Source organism: Culex pipiens, chromosome 3 (assembly GCF_016801865.2).
Source record: "Culex pipiens pallens isolate TS chromosome 3, TS_CPP_V2, whole genome shotgun sequence".
In the NCBI taxonomy this organism is placed as follows: domain Eukaryota; kingdom Metazoa; phylum Arthropoda; class Insecta; order Diptera; family Culicidae; genus Culex; species Culex pipiens.
Window position 1 is genome coordinate 50,765,176 of NC_068939.1, and position 16,798 is coordinate 50,781,973.

General features: G+C 44.8%; 1 protein-coding gene across 4 annotated transcripts in view; it reads left to right on the plus strand.

Moving 5' to 3' along the window:
- The window catches only part of LOC120418512 (serine/threonine-protein phosphatase 4 regulatory subunit 1-like), a 242,502-nt gene that overhangs the window by 173,536 nt on the left and 52,168 nt on the right, over positions 1-16,798 (plus strand). For all 4 annotated transcript variants that reach the window (XM_052710147.1, XM_052710148.1, XM_052710146.1 and 1 more), the window contains one exon: positions 544-653. In XM_052710147.1, the coding sequence (XP_052566107.1) occupies positions 544-653 (110 nt within the window). The remainder of the gene's footprint in view (positions 1-543; positions 654-16,798) is intronic.

A 16,798-nucleotide genomic window follows, 5' to 3' on the forward strand; every position in this document is an offset into this window, starting at 1 on the left:
TTTGAATATTTACATACCATTTTTGTATGGACAGCAGCCAAAATTGTTTGGAGACTTGTACGGGTGAACCAATCACACAGAATAGCTTCTTTGGTCATAGGGAAGGCCCCCACAAAGTTTGAACCAAATGAAAAAATACAAATAAAATCTATTTCCGGTTTTGGTAGAGAATTGCACTACAGCATTTTGTGATACTTTTCGGCAAAAATATAAATCAGGCTTTTATTCCACATTTAAAAAAAAAATATTTCTATGCTAATATCTTTGATGGTGTCATCGATTTTTAATTTTGTCGAAACCTATCATAACTGAAATTTTGTCTTTTTAGTTTCTTGAAAAGATCATATTGTGAAGTTAAGTTTACTCCAGATACTTCATTTTGTTTGACATATTCATGAATTTAAGTTAGATTCTTTCACGAGTTGTATTTCACTTGATTTTACAGAAAATTATTTTTAGTGGATGTTTCGTTCCGTTTTCCTTAATATTTTTATCAAAACTTCGACTAATTTAGATTTTCCCTCATCTTTTCCCCTTCCACAGAGAAAACTACCCCCGCGTTCTGGAGCACATCATCCACACGCAGCCGTACGTGCTAAGCCGGGACTACAAGGAGATCCTCAACACGCTAGACATCGTCTCGAGTGATACAGGTCAGTACACTGTCGGTACTTTCGTTACATGAAACGCTCGATCGGTTGACATTTAGGCCTAACCCCGTCTAGTCGACCTGACCCAGCTTTGATTTAGTTGTTTTGATCAGCGCGCGTTGAACTTTTCACAGTATCGATCATCAACGGGAGGGTTTTGCTGGTTATTTTCGTGTAGCCATCGCGATGACAACTCGACAACTTGGGAAGAGGTTCCGCTGCGTGACTCTCGCCGTCAATTTGCTGGTGGCACTCTGCTGCGTCTACATTGTAACACGCAAAAGAAAAGAATAACAAACGCACACACACACACACACACACACACACACACACACACACACACACACACACACACACACACACACACACACACACACACACACACACACACACACACACACACACACACACACACACACACACACACACACACACACACACACACACACAGCAAGTAGCGGTCGACATCGCGGTGTGGCCAAATTCGCAAATCGCCGCCGACGACGGTGCGCGGTCGTTGAACTCCGGCTTCGTTGGCCGAGAACGACGACTTCTGGCTTTTCGTTTTGCGCGTTCATCAGCAGCGCTTCTTCGTCGACTGGCGCGCGCGCGGCTTCTTGCTGCTCTTCTTCGTGGAGAATGTGTGTGCGATTCGAAATTTTTGTTTACATTTTTTTTTCGTTTTTTTGCTGGTCGGTTTCGGGTTGGCCTCGGTTCTCGGTGACCCCCATCAGAATTGTCAAAGTGACAACTTTTGAACATGTATTGATGCAACATGTAAATTTTTCGCATGTAACGTTACATCGACTTGCGCGTAAAATTACATCAAAACCAAGTTCGCGGAACCACCCTACCTACTTCGTGTCTTGTCGCGGTGCCGGTTCCGTTTCTTTTATAATTTGGCCATGTTTACTGCAGCGCGCAGCGCTGAGGAGTGTGTACACACGAAGATTTGGTCAATAATTCGTACGGTACGCACAAACAAACAGACACACACACCGCCATAAGGTTGACGTCATACTGCTGGTTTTGCTCGTTGGACGGCGGACGGCGGCGGTGGCGCTGTGATTTATGGGTCAGTTTATATTTCGGCTATGGGGCGATTTCCGGTAAAGTCGTTATCGATGCCGAGGCCGAGTGTGGCGCGGCGCAACTTCTTTTGTGAAATCCGAACCCGAACTCTGTCGAGTTCGGTGTGTTCTGGGGCTGCGGGCAATTAAGTCCCTCGAGTCCGGCCCCGACCGTCGGTCGTCCCGTTTTCTGGGAATTGTCGATATCAAATTTTCACGGGTTTTGGGTGAGATGCAGTTTTGTTGTTGTTTCGTTCGATGTTTTCTGGTGGCAATTTGTTATCGTGTCGACGCGATCTTTTTGATCTTGTCGGATTGCGTTGTGTAGCTAACGAAGTCGATATGTTGATTTGTCTCAATTCTCGGTTGTGGATTCTTGTAGGAATATTGAGTTTTTTTGGTTCAGTCCTTGGTCTGCAGAATCAATCTACAACAAACCATTACGATTTACACCCACAAAAGTTAGCGATTTGATTTCCTCTGCAATTAGCGCATTTCACGCTAGGATTGAGCTGCTTTATTTGACCCTTTTAAATTTATCACCAGACCACAACATCAGCTAACGACGTTTCAGTCAAAATTCTTAAGATCTGATCAATTCAGCATTTTACATGTGCGAAAATTGACGGTTCAGTTTCCCCTGCAGTTGGCGCATTTCACGCTTGGTTGAACTGCATTTTTTACCAGATTTTTGATAAATTAGACACTTAAGTTACCATTACAAACGGTTTTGCGCTCATTGCACATTTCGGCAGTGGCGTGAAAATCAATTAGACCCCACAAGTCTTCGACTGCAACCACAGAAGAAGAGTGCCTTTCGTAAAACCGCGTCTCGCGCGCGAAAAATGATTAAGCCATAAACAGCAATGGCCTAGAACTAATACGCGCGCTATTAGTGGCTAATTACACCGTCCGCCAGTTAATCCCACTTATCATGCTCTGCTTGCTGTGCGACTTGCCAAAAATTGACAGCCCGAAAATTGCATTCAATGGGCGCGCCCCCCACACACATCAGCTCTTCATTAGCCGCGGACGACCGTGAAATCGGGGGACCACCGGAAAAGAAGATACGGACCCCGTCATCGTCTGGTGGCGTTGTAGGGAGTGGAGAGGAGGGGGTGGCAATTATCAACTATTTCTGGAACGACCCCCCACCCCCTCACCGCTTCTCTCTTCCCGCTTTTATAGCCCGGCAATGCAATTAGAGTTTTCGGAAGTTTTTTGGGGCCGCACGACGTGAAGATTTAGTACCAGATTAGCGGGAGCTCATTTTCTAATCGGCACGGCAATTGCTTTTCGCACTCCTTGTTCGGACACACATGGCTGGCAGTGGTAAATGGTCTGCGCGATTTACAGCCGAAAGTGCGGTTTGTTGACCTCTGTTTGTACAACTGAATTACGGTTATTACAGATGTCTGCTCAAATAACTCGGTAACAAGGTCATTTTTGAAGAGGTAACCCCTTTGGAGAGTCTTGAAATTTTCATTTTGAATCTGTGACTCACTTTTCAACTAAAAGATTGACCGAATCTTTGAAAAAATGTTTTACAGCTTCAGCAAACGGTCAAGAGTAAACTGTTCTCAATTTCGTTTGAGAGACTTATGGTGACTTCGAGAGGAAAATGCTCTAAAATCAGTTTTCATCCGGTCATGTTAGCCGATACTGTAAAGGCACGGACTTGTCAGGTCAAAGGTTGAAGGATCGATTCCTACAATCTGATTTTTTTGCTCGGTTATTTCTTTTTTTTTTGAGTGGATATCCTGAGAGTAAAATGCTCTCAAATGATTTTTAAGCATCAATTTGAGAGCTCTTCCCCGGTTGCCTAAATAAAAATTGTGATTTCTGTTTTAAAGAAGATACTTGTCTCAAAAATACTTTCGAACCAGAATCGCAACTCACAAGTATCCGCGGTCTCTGTGTGTGTGGGGGCGTAGCCCGTCATTAGCCCCGCGGCATCAGAAACAATTTGTGCACCGTGAAGTCGCGCGCGCGCGACGACCGGATGTCGTGGTCTAGCCAACGAACGCAACGTTCGACCGCAAAGCGCCGCGCGCTAGAACGGACAGATTTTATGAATGAATGTACCTCCTGCGTCTCCCCCTCCTCCTCCTCCGCTATTGCAAAATTTACTATTTGCGGACGAGGGGGAGGAAACTAGCAGCAAAACCACACACGCACACACACACACATATGGAAGTTCCGCACAATTCATGAATTGCATTAGTGTGGATACTGGATACCTGCAGGAAAAAGGGCGGTAGTTGGATCACAGACAATTGGAAGTTTTTGAGGTTTTTTAAAAAAATTAGACAAAATAATAATTTTAGTACCAAAGCACGAAGCGTTCCAGAGTATTTTACTCTCTGATGAATCGGTTGTCAAAAAAATGTTAGGGTTAATAATTTGAGTGCATTTTCCTCTCAAATACGTTTGAGGCCATTTGACTCTCGACCGTATGCTGAGTGCATTTTCCTCTCAAATAAATTTGATGCCATTTGACTCTGGACCGTTTGCTGAGTGCAGCTTTCTCTCAAATAAATTTGAGGCCATTTTACTCTTAGGTTACAGAAGGCTACTTTCAACTTTTATTTTTCTGTACAATCATTTAATCTGAGAGTCAAAAAAAAACTCTCGACCGTTTCATGCTTTGTACGCTTCGTCTGTACACTGTATTGGTTTTCTACAAGATCAAGAGCTTTTTCCTCTCGATTGGTAGTACGACAAACAGATGAAAGCACCATGAATAAAAATTTAGATGTCACAATTTCCGCAAAAAATCTGAAGAAATCGTGCACTTGTCTGTGCCCAGAACGTACTTCCGGGACCCGTTTTGTGTTTTAAGCGCGACTTGTTACGCAATTCCGGTGGCGGATTCTAATGAAGGCAATATGTCACATGTCACTCAACGCGCGAGAGGCCCAAAGACGACGACGTCGGCGTCTTCGTCGCCTTTGTTGTCGTTTCCGATGCCCTTACTAGCTGTGGATGTTCGGTGAACAGCGGCGCTCTTCTAAAGCGGAAGTGTCCCGAAGAACTAGCGGAAATTAAAGAACCAAACTTTGCGATTACTTCCGCGAGGCGGTAAAAACCGTTACGGCCGTATACGACGCTCTCGGAATGGATTACGCGAATCGCCCCAGGTTCTAGACAGGCGTCGACCTCGAACCAAACTTTTCCCCGACCAAAAGTTCATCCAGATCGTTTCATCCTAACCGCGACGTCGCGCCGACGTTCAGGTCGCACTTTGCAGTGAATGACACATCTCTCTACAGTCTCTGGGCTGGGGTGTGTGTGTGTGTGTCGGAGTGGCGTCGGTCAACGGCCAGACAGGTCCATCCGGGGGTCCGCCGGAGGATTGCGCGGTGGCGGCCGCGGCAGTTCTGTCTGCTGTGAACCCATCAAAGCGGCGTAGACGTCGTCGTCTTGGGATGTGACTTTTTCTAAAAATACCTTCACGAAATTCGTGCGACGAGCGGAGCGCGCGACGAATTGGCGTGCAGAGGACCAAAGTCCGCCGCCAAGATTCAGCCGTGTAGCGCTGAATTGAACAATTAATCCAGCAAGCAGAGGGAAGTGTGTCACATCTCACCCCTTATCGCTGATGACCTGCTGCAGCGGCAAGTCAAAACAACATTCCACGGTGTAGAGTTACGTGAAGAAGATCTTGATGAACAGGTAGTGTGGCTAACTCCGGTATCTTGTTCAGTCCAGGTCTCTTGGAGAATTAGTATTCCGTTTAGGAGCTAGGCGATGCATGTAGTCACGGCGCGGCGGTTGGCGAGCGTGGCCAGGAATTTTGAGCAATTTATAATTCGGTGAATTTATGCGATGTGCCCCCGAGTTACGGTTTCGTGGAGGAATTTGGAGCATGTAATGAGCCTTAATTTGGTTGTTGATTATCTGGTGGATCGGTTGGTCGACGAACTTTGATCCCGGATCATACTCACACTTAAATGGGTGCCCTGAGTCATCCGAGGACTCTCTGGAGCTAACGACTGTACGTCTACCGTCGTAACAAGCAAGAGGTCGTCGAATTATGACCCCATATCATACTCATATTGCTTCAGTGAATATGGTGGAATACTTTTTTTAGTATTTTGAAATGTTGTGGGTCATCCAATGACCCCCTGGAGCTAAGACCTGTACGTCTACTGTCGTAACAAGGAAGAGGTAGTCGGATTTTGACCCCAGATCATACTCACATTGCTGCAGTGAGTGTTGTAGACTACTTTGTTAGTTTGTTTGAATGTCCTGTGTCATCATATGACTTCCTGGAGTTGAGATCTATACATCTACCGTCCTAACGTGCAGAAGGTCGTCGAATTTTGAAACCGAATCATACTCGCATAGCTTCAGTGAGTATTTTAGAATATTTTGTCTGCACGGCATTAAGACTTTTGATGCTCAATTCTTGTAAAAAGGTGGTGTGGCCTCCGTAAAAGTTCTGTTTGAAGGCATCTGAAACAGAACTTCTACGGAGGCCACACCACGCCTGTCACTACTCTGCCTCCACAGACAGGAAGAGCGATGATGATGATCATCGCAGGGGACTCTCTTCTCGTTGAACCGCGCGCAACAATGTCACAAAAGTTCTTCTTCCCCCCTCCCGGGGCATCTTCCAAGAATAGCCCCGCCGTCAGAGTCCCTTCCCTGGATTCTCGTATTACACGGTGGCGGCGGCGTTTGTCGGCCGAGTCGCGTTCCATTTTTTCCATTTCTTCCCCCTCGAAAGACAACGATGCACTGAGGGCGCGCTATTTTTAGGGATCCCGCCACCTCCCTCACCCTCCCGAAGAGTCTTTTCTTATTTTCCCGAGACATCTTTCTTGGACGCGGGTGTCTGCCGCGCGCTACCTTATGGTTGGAGTTGGCACGCGCGTGGCAGCAAGCCAAAAACGCTCCGCCAGCCACCCAGCAGAGAAAGAGTCTGGTCCGCAGGGACAGGCCCCTCGTTCTCCGGTCTGTCCGGAATCCTGTCAGTGTTGATGGGTTAAAAATAGCGCGGCGCACTCCCCTCCGTTGCGTCGACCTCTCGGGCGGACTGTTGTAGTGTTCAAGATGGTTGGATTTGGACTCACTGTCTGACCTCCCCTCCTCTTTTTTCTCTTAGAGTTGGAAAATGCAAAATGGGACAGAAATGTCACCGATTGTCACCGTATTAACAGCTTTCGAGTAATTTGATAGCAATTTTAGGAATTTTGTTTGCCGCGTAAGTCGAGGGTAATATTGATACACGAAATTTGTAACTTTGTGTAGATTTCCCGTATTTGCGATTGACTTTGCTCACCCCAAAGAAAAATTGACAAAAGATACATTAAACAACTTAGAAAATGATGTACAACTGGCTACTGCAGCTAACATGAATAAATGTCCCTATTTTGGGCCTAACTGAATATTTTCAAAAGTTGGTCTATTTCTATCAGTTTGTCAGCCAAACTGAAATAATTGTTGGATGTTATTTTGAAGAAATATTTTTAAACATATTTCATTGTTTTTCTTAGTGATGGATACTATTTCGACCTAAATGTAGAATTTTGTAAGACTTTGGCTTAAAAAACTTTAACAAATGTTATTCACATAACTGTTATGCTATGCTGTGCTCAAAGCTACAAAAAAGAAATTTTTAAGTAAATTATTACCAATCTGAAGGTGTTTCTAAATATGACATTCAGGCTAACAATTAGAACGTCGAATAACTCTGCAATTTAGATCTAATCTGAAGGCTAGGTCCAATATAGGGGCATTTGGGTATTTTTTCAAATATTTCAATATTTGATACTTTTTCGACCCACATAAAAAATGCAGACGAAAAAAATCGCGTTTTAACTTTTGTAAGACTTTTGCTTAAAAAACTTTAATAAGTGTAATTCACATCCATGCCATGCTAAAAACTAAATAAAAAAGTATTTTTTAAGTAGAGTATTACGAGTCTGAGAATCTTTCAAATTATGATATTCAGTCTAACAATTAGAAAATCGAAAATAAAATGTGGACTACGCAAAATATAGGGGCATTTGGCTGTCTAGGTCTGATCTCTGACAACACTCTCTTCCCGTCCTGTCACTTTATCTCCCAACCATACCTCTCGCTCTCTCCACGAAACGTTGTCTACCATTTCTGAAATAAAAATAAAAACGGGAAAGAACGACCCCGTTGTCGGCCCTGCCACCACCACCAATTGTTGTGTAGTGTTTATAAATGGAAACGGCAGGCAATGAAGTTACTGTGAAAGTGGGCATTCTTGAATTGCGTAACGCTACGCTTTTTTTGTGACAACTCTTTTTTTATTAAAAAGAAAGAAAACTGATGCAAAATTTTGAGTTTTCTTGCAAATATTTTTTTTAAATATCAACAAAAACATTGTTCCAATGTCATTTGCGTTGCGTAATGAACGAACATCCCCCAAAATACAGATTTTTTTTCGGAAACGAGATACGAGAGGGCCTGGAAGCAGCAGCATGCTGGCAGTAACTGTGATGATCACACATGCCTCTGCGAGCTTGTCAGAGAGGGGAAAGTGGAGCGATGGAGGGACGCAAACTGAGAAATGAATAATTTCAAGAACAACTTCCTTCCGCTGGAGAACGTCCCGCGGGTTGGCGTATTTTTAGTTTGTGCAATTTGATTTGTGACGTGTGAGTACGTGACCGGGTCATCGCTGAAGAACGGTACAAACTTCAGCCAAAATCTATAATTCGCTTCGCTTGAAGGCGGTGCTTTTAGCGGTTTGCATACTGGATTTCGTCATGTTGATGGTCCACTTTTTCAACAGGATAAGGGAAAATCTCCACGGTATCCTCTAGTAAGCTTCGCTTGAAGTTGGACGACGAATTATGTCGCTGCATTGAAGACGTTGAGTTGCATGAATGCTGCCAATCAGTGTTACGATTCTTAACTCACATCTAATGTCAGAGATTTTCGGTTTGGGTGTACTGACAGTTTCAAGATTTCTTTCCGCGTCCGTGATTAATGGAACGTCTTCATCTGTTTCCAGATGCAGTTTTCCAGACCCCAAACCTGCTCAAGTTCGGTTACCCCTTTTTTCCTAGCAAGAACCTAGTCAACTCCCGCAGCGCGTGACGTTGATTCATGAGCCTTTCCCGTCGAATCATTACCGCTAAATTAATTGCATCCGGCGCTCGCAGAGTGTATCGCTGCTTCTAAGCCCCGTCCAAAAAGTCGGAAGTCTTTTCCCAGGTCAACCACGTGGCAGCGTGGGCACTTTCCCATTGGAAGTGCTGCTGCTGCTGCTGCTGCAGCGTGATGACCGAATTCTCACCACAATATCACAGGCCGGATTTATTTTATTATAACTCCCGGAGGGGTGTTGTGGTGCAACAGAGGCACTGGGGGAACCCACTAATTGCTTCAACACTCGCAAGCGGTAGCGACTTTAACCCGTGGGTTGGAGTTGGAGCGATTGAATGAGGGAGGGGCCATTTGGGGTTAGTTGGACAAGCAGCTGTTTGACGGTGAATATCTTCTTAAATAAACTCCCGGTTAACCCCAGAAGACAACGAGCCTCTAGAATGCAGATCGCGTGGAGATGCCATTTATAGCAGGCCTGATGAGTAGGGGGAGCAGAAATTAATTTCAGCGCCGATCCGTGAAACCAGAATGAAAATATTAAAAGGAATATTTAAGCCGATTCAGCCAAGTTTGGTTGGTAGTCAAGTGCAAGTCGTTTTAATTACACAAGCTTTCATTGTAGTAGAACACATTTCCTCCCAAAAAAAAAAAAGAAAAAAGTACGCACACTCCAAATTTCCCCACACCTCCCTAAGATCGCGCCCGTCTCGGGCCCATTAAATCATCGACCCCCAGCAGATTCCCTGGCAGCGGTGGCGGCGTCGCCGCGATCGGTTCTATTTTTTCCACGATGCATCGCGCGCGCTCAGTAATCCCAAAGATCTTTTCCCCTCTGTTTTCATTTGTAACGAGCGGGCGCATCTTCGCCCGCGTGCCACGCGCCACCTCCCGTGGAATCCCACGTGTGTCTGGGTGCACTTCCTGCCGCCACTGCTTTACTGGCATTACTGCCGGGAGAAGGCACTCTTGGCGTGCGCGACCGAGCGCTATATATGGTCTAAAGATAGACTTTTAATACCGAAAAATGTGAAATAAAAATAAATAAACGGCCACGGTTTCGTGAAGAGTTTGGAGCGGCGGATGCACCGCCGATCTTGACGGGTTTTGTGACCGGGGGTCCCCAGGGGTCGCGTGCGCCTGGTCGTGATTCCGAGGGAGATACATCTTGGTCGGCGCACTAAGACCGGGTGTCATTTCGGAATCGGCGGTAGCCGAATTGAACGTAATTTGGTTGAGTTCAGAAAGGGTCGCTAAAAATATCTCGGCGACCCCTCCGATTTTTGGATCTTATAAGGGGGATCTACATGGTATTTCGGGACTTTTGCTGAGTCTGAATCCGTACTGTTTGATTCCTGTTTGAATTCTATGATCAGGAAAGAGATTAAGGTGAAATGGGACTTTTTACAATCATTTTGTTACGATTATTTTTATTTTATTTTTTTCGTTATTTGAAGTACCAATGATAACTAAACCAAACTGAACACAACTCAATAGTTTGCAGTAAATCGCAAAATTTCGAGGACTTTAAAAGTAATGCAAAGTATCCCGGTTCCCCCTAATATTGTTCCAGCAAAAACATTTTCACAAAATCATCCTGTATCTTTACGGAATTGATTCGTAGCGCTTTGCGACGTTCTACAAAGTTGTTCCCCCGATCGAAATCTATAATAATCTTGAGGGTGTAGTTATTTGATTGTAGATACCTCAGTTCTGAAATCCTCAAGTCCTGCTCACTTTACTTCTCCCAATCCGGATCAACCCGAAAATCAATCGCCCTAACGTGCTCCGACTCCTAGTGACTCCACCGAAAAAAAAGAACCCCATCAACCTGGTGAAATCTCTTCATTCATAAAACCGCGCCGACACACGCGTGCAGGTATGCGCACCCGGGACACCCATCTAATTGCCACGTGAGTCGAATTCCATTCCGCGGTCGCTCGCTCGCGGGCCATTATTTTCGTATTATTGTAACGGAATTTTTCTGCTTCTGCTGCGGCCGCAGGTTCCCCGGGGCTTTCACTGTGTCCAGGCAACACTTTTTGTTGCCGTGTTGTCCACGGCACTTGAATGCGTAACGACGACGACCCTCTCGCGAAATCCGGTTGGTTCGGGGCCCGTCCAGCGGAACTCGCCTCCAATCTTATTACCGCAAACTGCGAATAAATTACCCCCGAATGTGTGCGCGTGTGTGAGGTTCCACCATCGCGCATCACAGCTCGCTGTTGTCCGAAAAGAGGAAGTATTAATTTACGACGTGCCGGTCGCGGCCATCCGAGTTCTGGAAGCATCTGCGATGCTCTGAACTCCCATGAGACCTCCCGCATCACATTTCACGCGCCGTGCGCGCTAATATGGATTTGTGAGTGTGTGTGTAACAGCAAAAAAAAAGTTCCATAACCTCAAACTCACATTCATTCAACTTTGTGTGAACCCTCTCTGGTATGACTCTGCGAGTAAGCCGGAAGAGATCCTTACGGACCAGCAGCAGCTGCAGCAGCGGAGAAGCACTTGATCTGCCCAGCTTCACGCGATGTGCGTACTGTGCCGCGAATGAATTATTAAATAACCTTATTTTTATACCCATATACGGAATTCTCCCAGCTGTCCCACCTCAAGCATTTTCGAGCAAAAATGAGCAACGTCAAATAAATAATCTCTGACGAAATTGTTTTATCGCTGTCAGTTGTACTGACATCCAATATCGGAAATCTGTTCGCCATTCTTGCAGTTCACATGTACGGTCAACTACGTCACTAATACAGATTTACCAGATAGATATTGAAAAATGTTCCAACAGCGGGCTCAACTCTTTGAAGAAGGTGGAGCAATAATATGGACGCTTTGAAAATAACGTCATTTGTGGACACCCCCTAACAAAATTAAGAACAATTTTCTGAGGATGTTGGGGCAGTCGCCCCATGTTGCCCCACCCTGTGCACGCTACACAGCTAAAAAAGTTGTAATCCAGCTGCGTGTAAAAGGCCTGGGTGTAATATAAATATTGCATTATTTTATGCAATTTTGTGTGATTTTACAGCCTGCAATATGTAACCCATCAGTATGGGAAACCTACTTGACCGAAATGTCAAGCTCATATTTGCGTTTATCCTTTCAGCTTTTCATCGGTCTGATGGCTGAGTGGGCTAAGTGTGTAATATTAAGTGTTTATTTTGACGAAGGTGATGTGCATGTTTTGCATGCGATTTTACCATCGGATTTTTTGTTGTGTAATGGGAATAGGTCGAAAAGCTTAGTGTGATGAAAATGGATATATTTCCCATATATTGCAAAAAAATAAATATTTTTAATTTTTACTGGATACAATTTGTTTCAATTCAATTCAATTAGTTTTTATTAGTAAATAATCAATTCACAATTTCGTAATTCTTATAACCTAATAGAGTTTTGGAGTACCTTTCAACTATGATTTGTACTATAGTTCATTTTGATGTAATTGGATATTCTAACAATGGATTTGCCAACAGAAGGAAAAATTATTTTAAAAAAACCTTCTAAATTTGCTAAGGAAAAGGATAGAGATAGAAAAGCTTAAAACTAGATCACAGTTTGTTTTGTCTTTTGACGTCGAAAAACTTCGCTGCACAAGGCAGCTTATCCGTTGTAGATATACTTCATCATAAGCTCACTCAGAGCTTGGAATTGTTCTGCCTTGTTCCGGCAGGCACGAAAGCGCGTGAGCATCTCTCCAGCAAGAGCGAAAAACTCGGGAAGCGTGAAGAGATCATCTCCGGTAACGTCTGCTTGTCCCGGTGAAGTACCGCTCCCAGAAGCGGCTACTCTAGCGTACGAACCTCCCCAACCGGGAGGGAACGCTGGGTTGGTCGATGGAACCGCTCCGCCGCCAGCTGCTGCAGCGTTCGTGCTCGAAGTCTGTGGAGGTTGGCGGGACGCTGGCGCTTTCTTCTTCTTGTCCTGCTCCTCGAGGTACTTTTTCCGCGCGGCACAGCCACGGAAATTCGCCGTGTGGTTTCCACCACAGTTCGCACACTTGACGCGCGCTTTGTGCTGCTGGGCGTTTTCCCCCAGCTGGTCTTTCCGCGGAAGATTGCACCTTTCGGTGAAGTGGGTCTCACCGCACTTAACGCACCGGGGCGGAAGATTACAGTTTCTTGAACCGTGTCCGAATTTTTGACAGCGGTGGCATTGCGCTGCGTCGGTCGGATTCTTCGTGTAGAATCGCCACGTCACGAAGAAGCCGTCCAGTGCTTTTATCTGCCGTAGGTCCTGGATTTTGACCGACCCACGATCGAAGTACAGGAGGTACAATGTGTACGTACCTGTCACCGTTGTCGATTTCGAGAGCACCTTAACCTCTCGAGGCTTAACCTTGACGCCCGACAGGTGTTCTTCCAGGTCGGAGATCGGGCGGTCCGGATATCCCTGAAGGACGATCTTCACTGGGACCTTCTCTGCTGGGTCAAATGTGAAGAATTTGAAGTTTCGCAACTTCAACTTCTTCACTACCAAGTCGAAATTCTGTTTTTTATGCGTAATCACTTGCACCGAAGTTTTACTAATTTTAAGACAATATTGGAGTCCCTCAAGCAACTTGTCAACATCGTCCGCCAACGTATCCAAAACAAAAATTGGAGGTGGTCGTCGTTCCTTCGGAGAGTTACACTTTTTCTGCTTTCCTTGCTTGCGCGCAAGTTCATCATCGTCATCGTCGTCGCCAGCACTGCTGCTGTCACTGGCGGTGTTGTTTTCTTCTCCACTCAGCATCTCAAATTCGTTGCTGGTGGGAACGTTGGAAGTGGTTGTTGTCGTAGTGCTGGTGGACTGCTGCTGCTGCTGCTGGTCGGAAGTACTTCCGGATGCCCGGGTCGATTGTCTCGTCCGTACTGGGGACTCACGTGGACGGTATGACACGTGTAATAATATTTTTAAAATTTGGAATAAAGCCAAAAAAAAAACCTACACAATTCGTGTTATCCGGTATCTATTTGTCGTCAAATCTGAAAAAAAATGTTTTCGAAATCGTCAATATTTTTATGGATTTTGCGGTAAATGTTTTCAAAATTGACAACATTGTTTCCAATGTTGGAAAAATTGGACGATTATGGAAACAGGTTTTCTATCCGTGTAAAACAAACTTGCGAATCTTTCGTAAAATCGCTATTTTACATTTTTACAAAAAAAAAAAAAAAACATTACGGGACCGGAATAAAAACATCCGTCATGCACTAGAGCTCAAAAGTTCGCTCTTTTGGTCCACTAAACCAAATAAAAAATTAACTTAATCGAATCGGGGGTGAAGCTTGTCAAAATCCAGCAGAAAATCCCTTCTCCAAAATTAAAAAAAAATCGCATTTTTTTTGTGAAAACCTGATAAAGTTAAAAATTTGTGGGAATCTGGGATTCACTGCTTAAGTGCTGGTAGAGTGTAGATAACCTACAACTTTGTCAAAAACGCCAAATCGATAAACAGTTCCAATTTCAAGATTTTTTGAATTTGTAGACAAAAAACGAATATGGAGACTTAAAATGAATGGAAAATATTATTTAAAAATCTTTTGAATAGAAGTATAATCCATTTTACATTCTGAACAATACCAAAATTATATGATTCCGTAGCACCAATTGTATCTTATGACATCAATGCGTTTGATCAAACAGAGAATCCTACAGTGACAGTTGGGCAGCGCCATACGAGAGATTAAATAACACGATCTGGTAGTATAAAGGTACTGTGAACGGACACAGATGATAAATCCCGAGATTGGCGAGAGCATTATCCTCATGGGTTCATTTTCAAAACAGTTCATCAACCAAAAAATGTGCCGACATCGAGACTCGAACCCAAGACCTTCGACATATCGAACTGCACCACCAAAGTTCGATGACTATGAGATGGTCATTTGGCAATATAAGCCACTCAATGGAATGAACTGTTTCAATAAACAAATGAACGCAATTTCGTGGTGGTTCACCCGCGAGAGGTTTATTCATCCATTTAATTTTGGTAGAGCTATTCTCTCGGCTTTCTACTGTGGGTGATAAGAAACATGGATTTATATGTTTCCAATACATGCACAGATTCCCAAGAATCATGGATATGCCTTATTTTTTTAGCAGTCGAGCACTCTGACTTCCCCATTTCTGACAATTAATTCAACCACCTGCAAATAGCAATGGAATAGTAACTATCCTATGATTCCAGAGAACCCATTGAATCCTGAGATGACAAATGCAGTCACATAAGAATTCAAGAAATCCTGAGAATACCATATATCCCAAACATACCAAGATTCCCATGAATTCTAGTTGCAACCAACCAAGTACATGCCATATCTTCATAACCAGTCGGACACTCGTGCCTGCTGTACCGGGTTCCGTTCTGCACCCTCCGTGTAGACTGCACGCGACTCAATCTTCATTACAATTACCCGGCGAGTCTAGTTGAATCCTTGAAGCACCACCGTACTCCAAGCCAACGGGGAGCGGTCCTCTTTTCGTCGGTCCTTCCCCATTGTGTTGAGGAATATTAATTTCAGAAAATCCTCGCCAACTCGGGACAGGGAACCCCGGAAGCAGGACCCACTCTTCCCCAACCCCCTCCCCATGGCCATTCAAAAATGTGTCTCCGCGAGATATACCGGTCTCTTTATAAGGTACGGCGGGTGACACTGGGTGTTGTTGGCTTTGTTATGCTGACGCGTGGTTCCTACACAGTCGGGGATTGATACAGTGAGGACGCGCGAGGAGTACGCTGCAGCCTTGTGTGTGTGTGTGTGTGTGTGCTGTGTCTGGGGATTGTCTAGATCAGCACAAATTGGAACACATGCTTGGCGCACACGTAGATAACCAAGCCTCAGCCAGAGTACAGTGTATGTTCCGGTGCTGCAGTGCAGCGAAGAGAGAGAAAGGGTAGGTTAGGAGATTTGCACCAGACAAAGTGATGACCTCTTCTCGCCACCATACCCGATGGCTGGTAGACACACAAGGACTCGGCGACTTTGTAGACGTCGGAGAAGGGAGAGCGAGTTGGGAAAAGTGCATTTTAGAACGACGACGACGACGGCTGGGCTGGGAGTGATTAATGGATTTTTTCTTCCCAAGCTCCGCGTGTCCTGTCCTGCTTGGTCCTCTGGACGACGACGATGATGGTAGCCGTCTGCTGCACTTCTCGTTGAGAGACTGCACATGCAGCGAATGCAAAAAAAGGGGTTCATGATTGAACTTGAATCCCTCCGTTTTGGAGTGCATTGCTGCATCGGGGTGTCTGTGCAGGGCTTTGTTTTGCATTAAAATGTATTACACGTGAATTCCATCACAAACTTTAATCTAGGGCAGACCGTGGTGGAGAGTGCAGTATTGAAGTACGGTGTCTGCATTTAATATACATTAGGGATGGTTTGACGTGGTGGAGAAGGAGCGAACTTTGCACTTACGAAACGTCGAAATTGGGCACCAGGGCTTGAAGAGTTATGGAGTCTGTAATCGTTGAATCCGATAATTTGAAGATTGCTAGAAAAGCATCGTAAAGACTCGTTGAGTCATATCTCTATGATCCTATGATTCCAGGGAATCCTTCGAATCTTAAGATTCATATGTATACCATCATACAAAGGTTACATTGAATCCTGAATGTGATATCATAAGAATTATATGATTCTAGATCTTAAGATCTGATGATTCTCACGAGTTCAATTGCGATCCTGGGTGGTCTTTTCGCGCACCTTGCAACGTATTCCGCGTACATCGCCTTCACGGAATCCATCCCAGTTTATTTTCTTGTTCTGCGAAGTAATCGATACTCTGCAACGTCCTCTGTGCCATAGGAGCCAGCCGTTGCGCACACTAACCCAAATAGTTGCACGTTGCAAGTCACGGTCGTCATCTCGTCTACGCGACAAATTATTTTAATTTCATGCAAATGCAAATTCCTGTAATACTCCAACGATGCCTTTTCTAGCCAGCGAATCGATTGCTCGAGCTCCGCCGCCCTCAGTTGAGACCTCTTAGCTT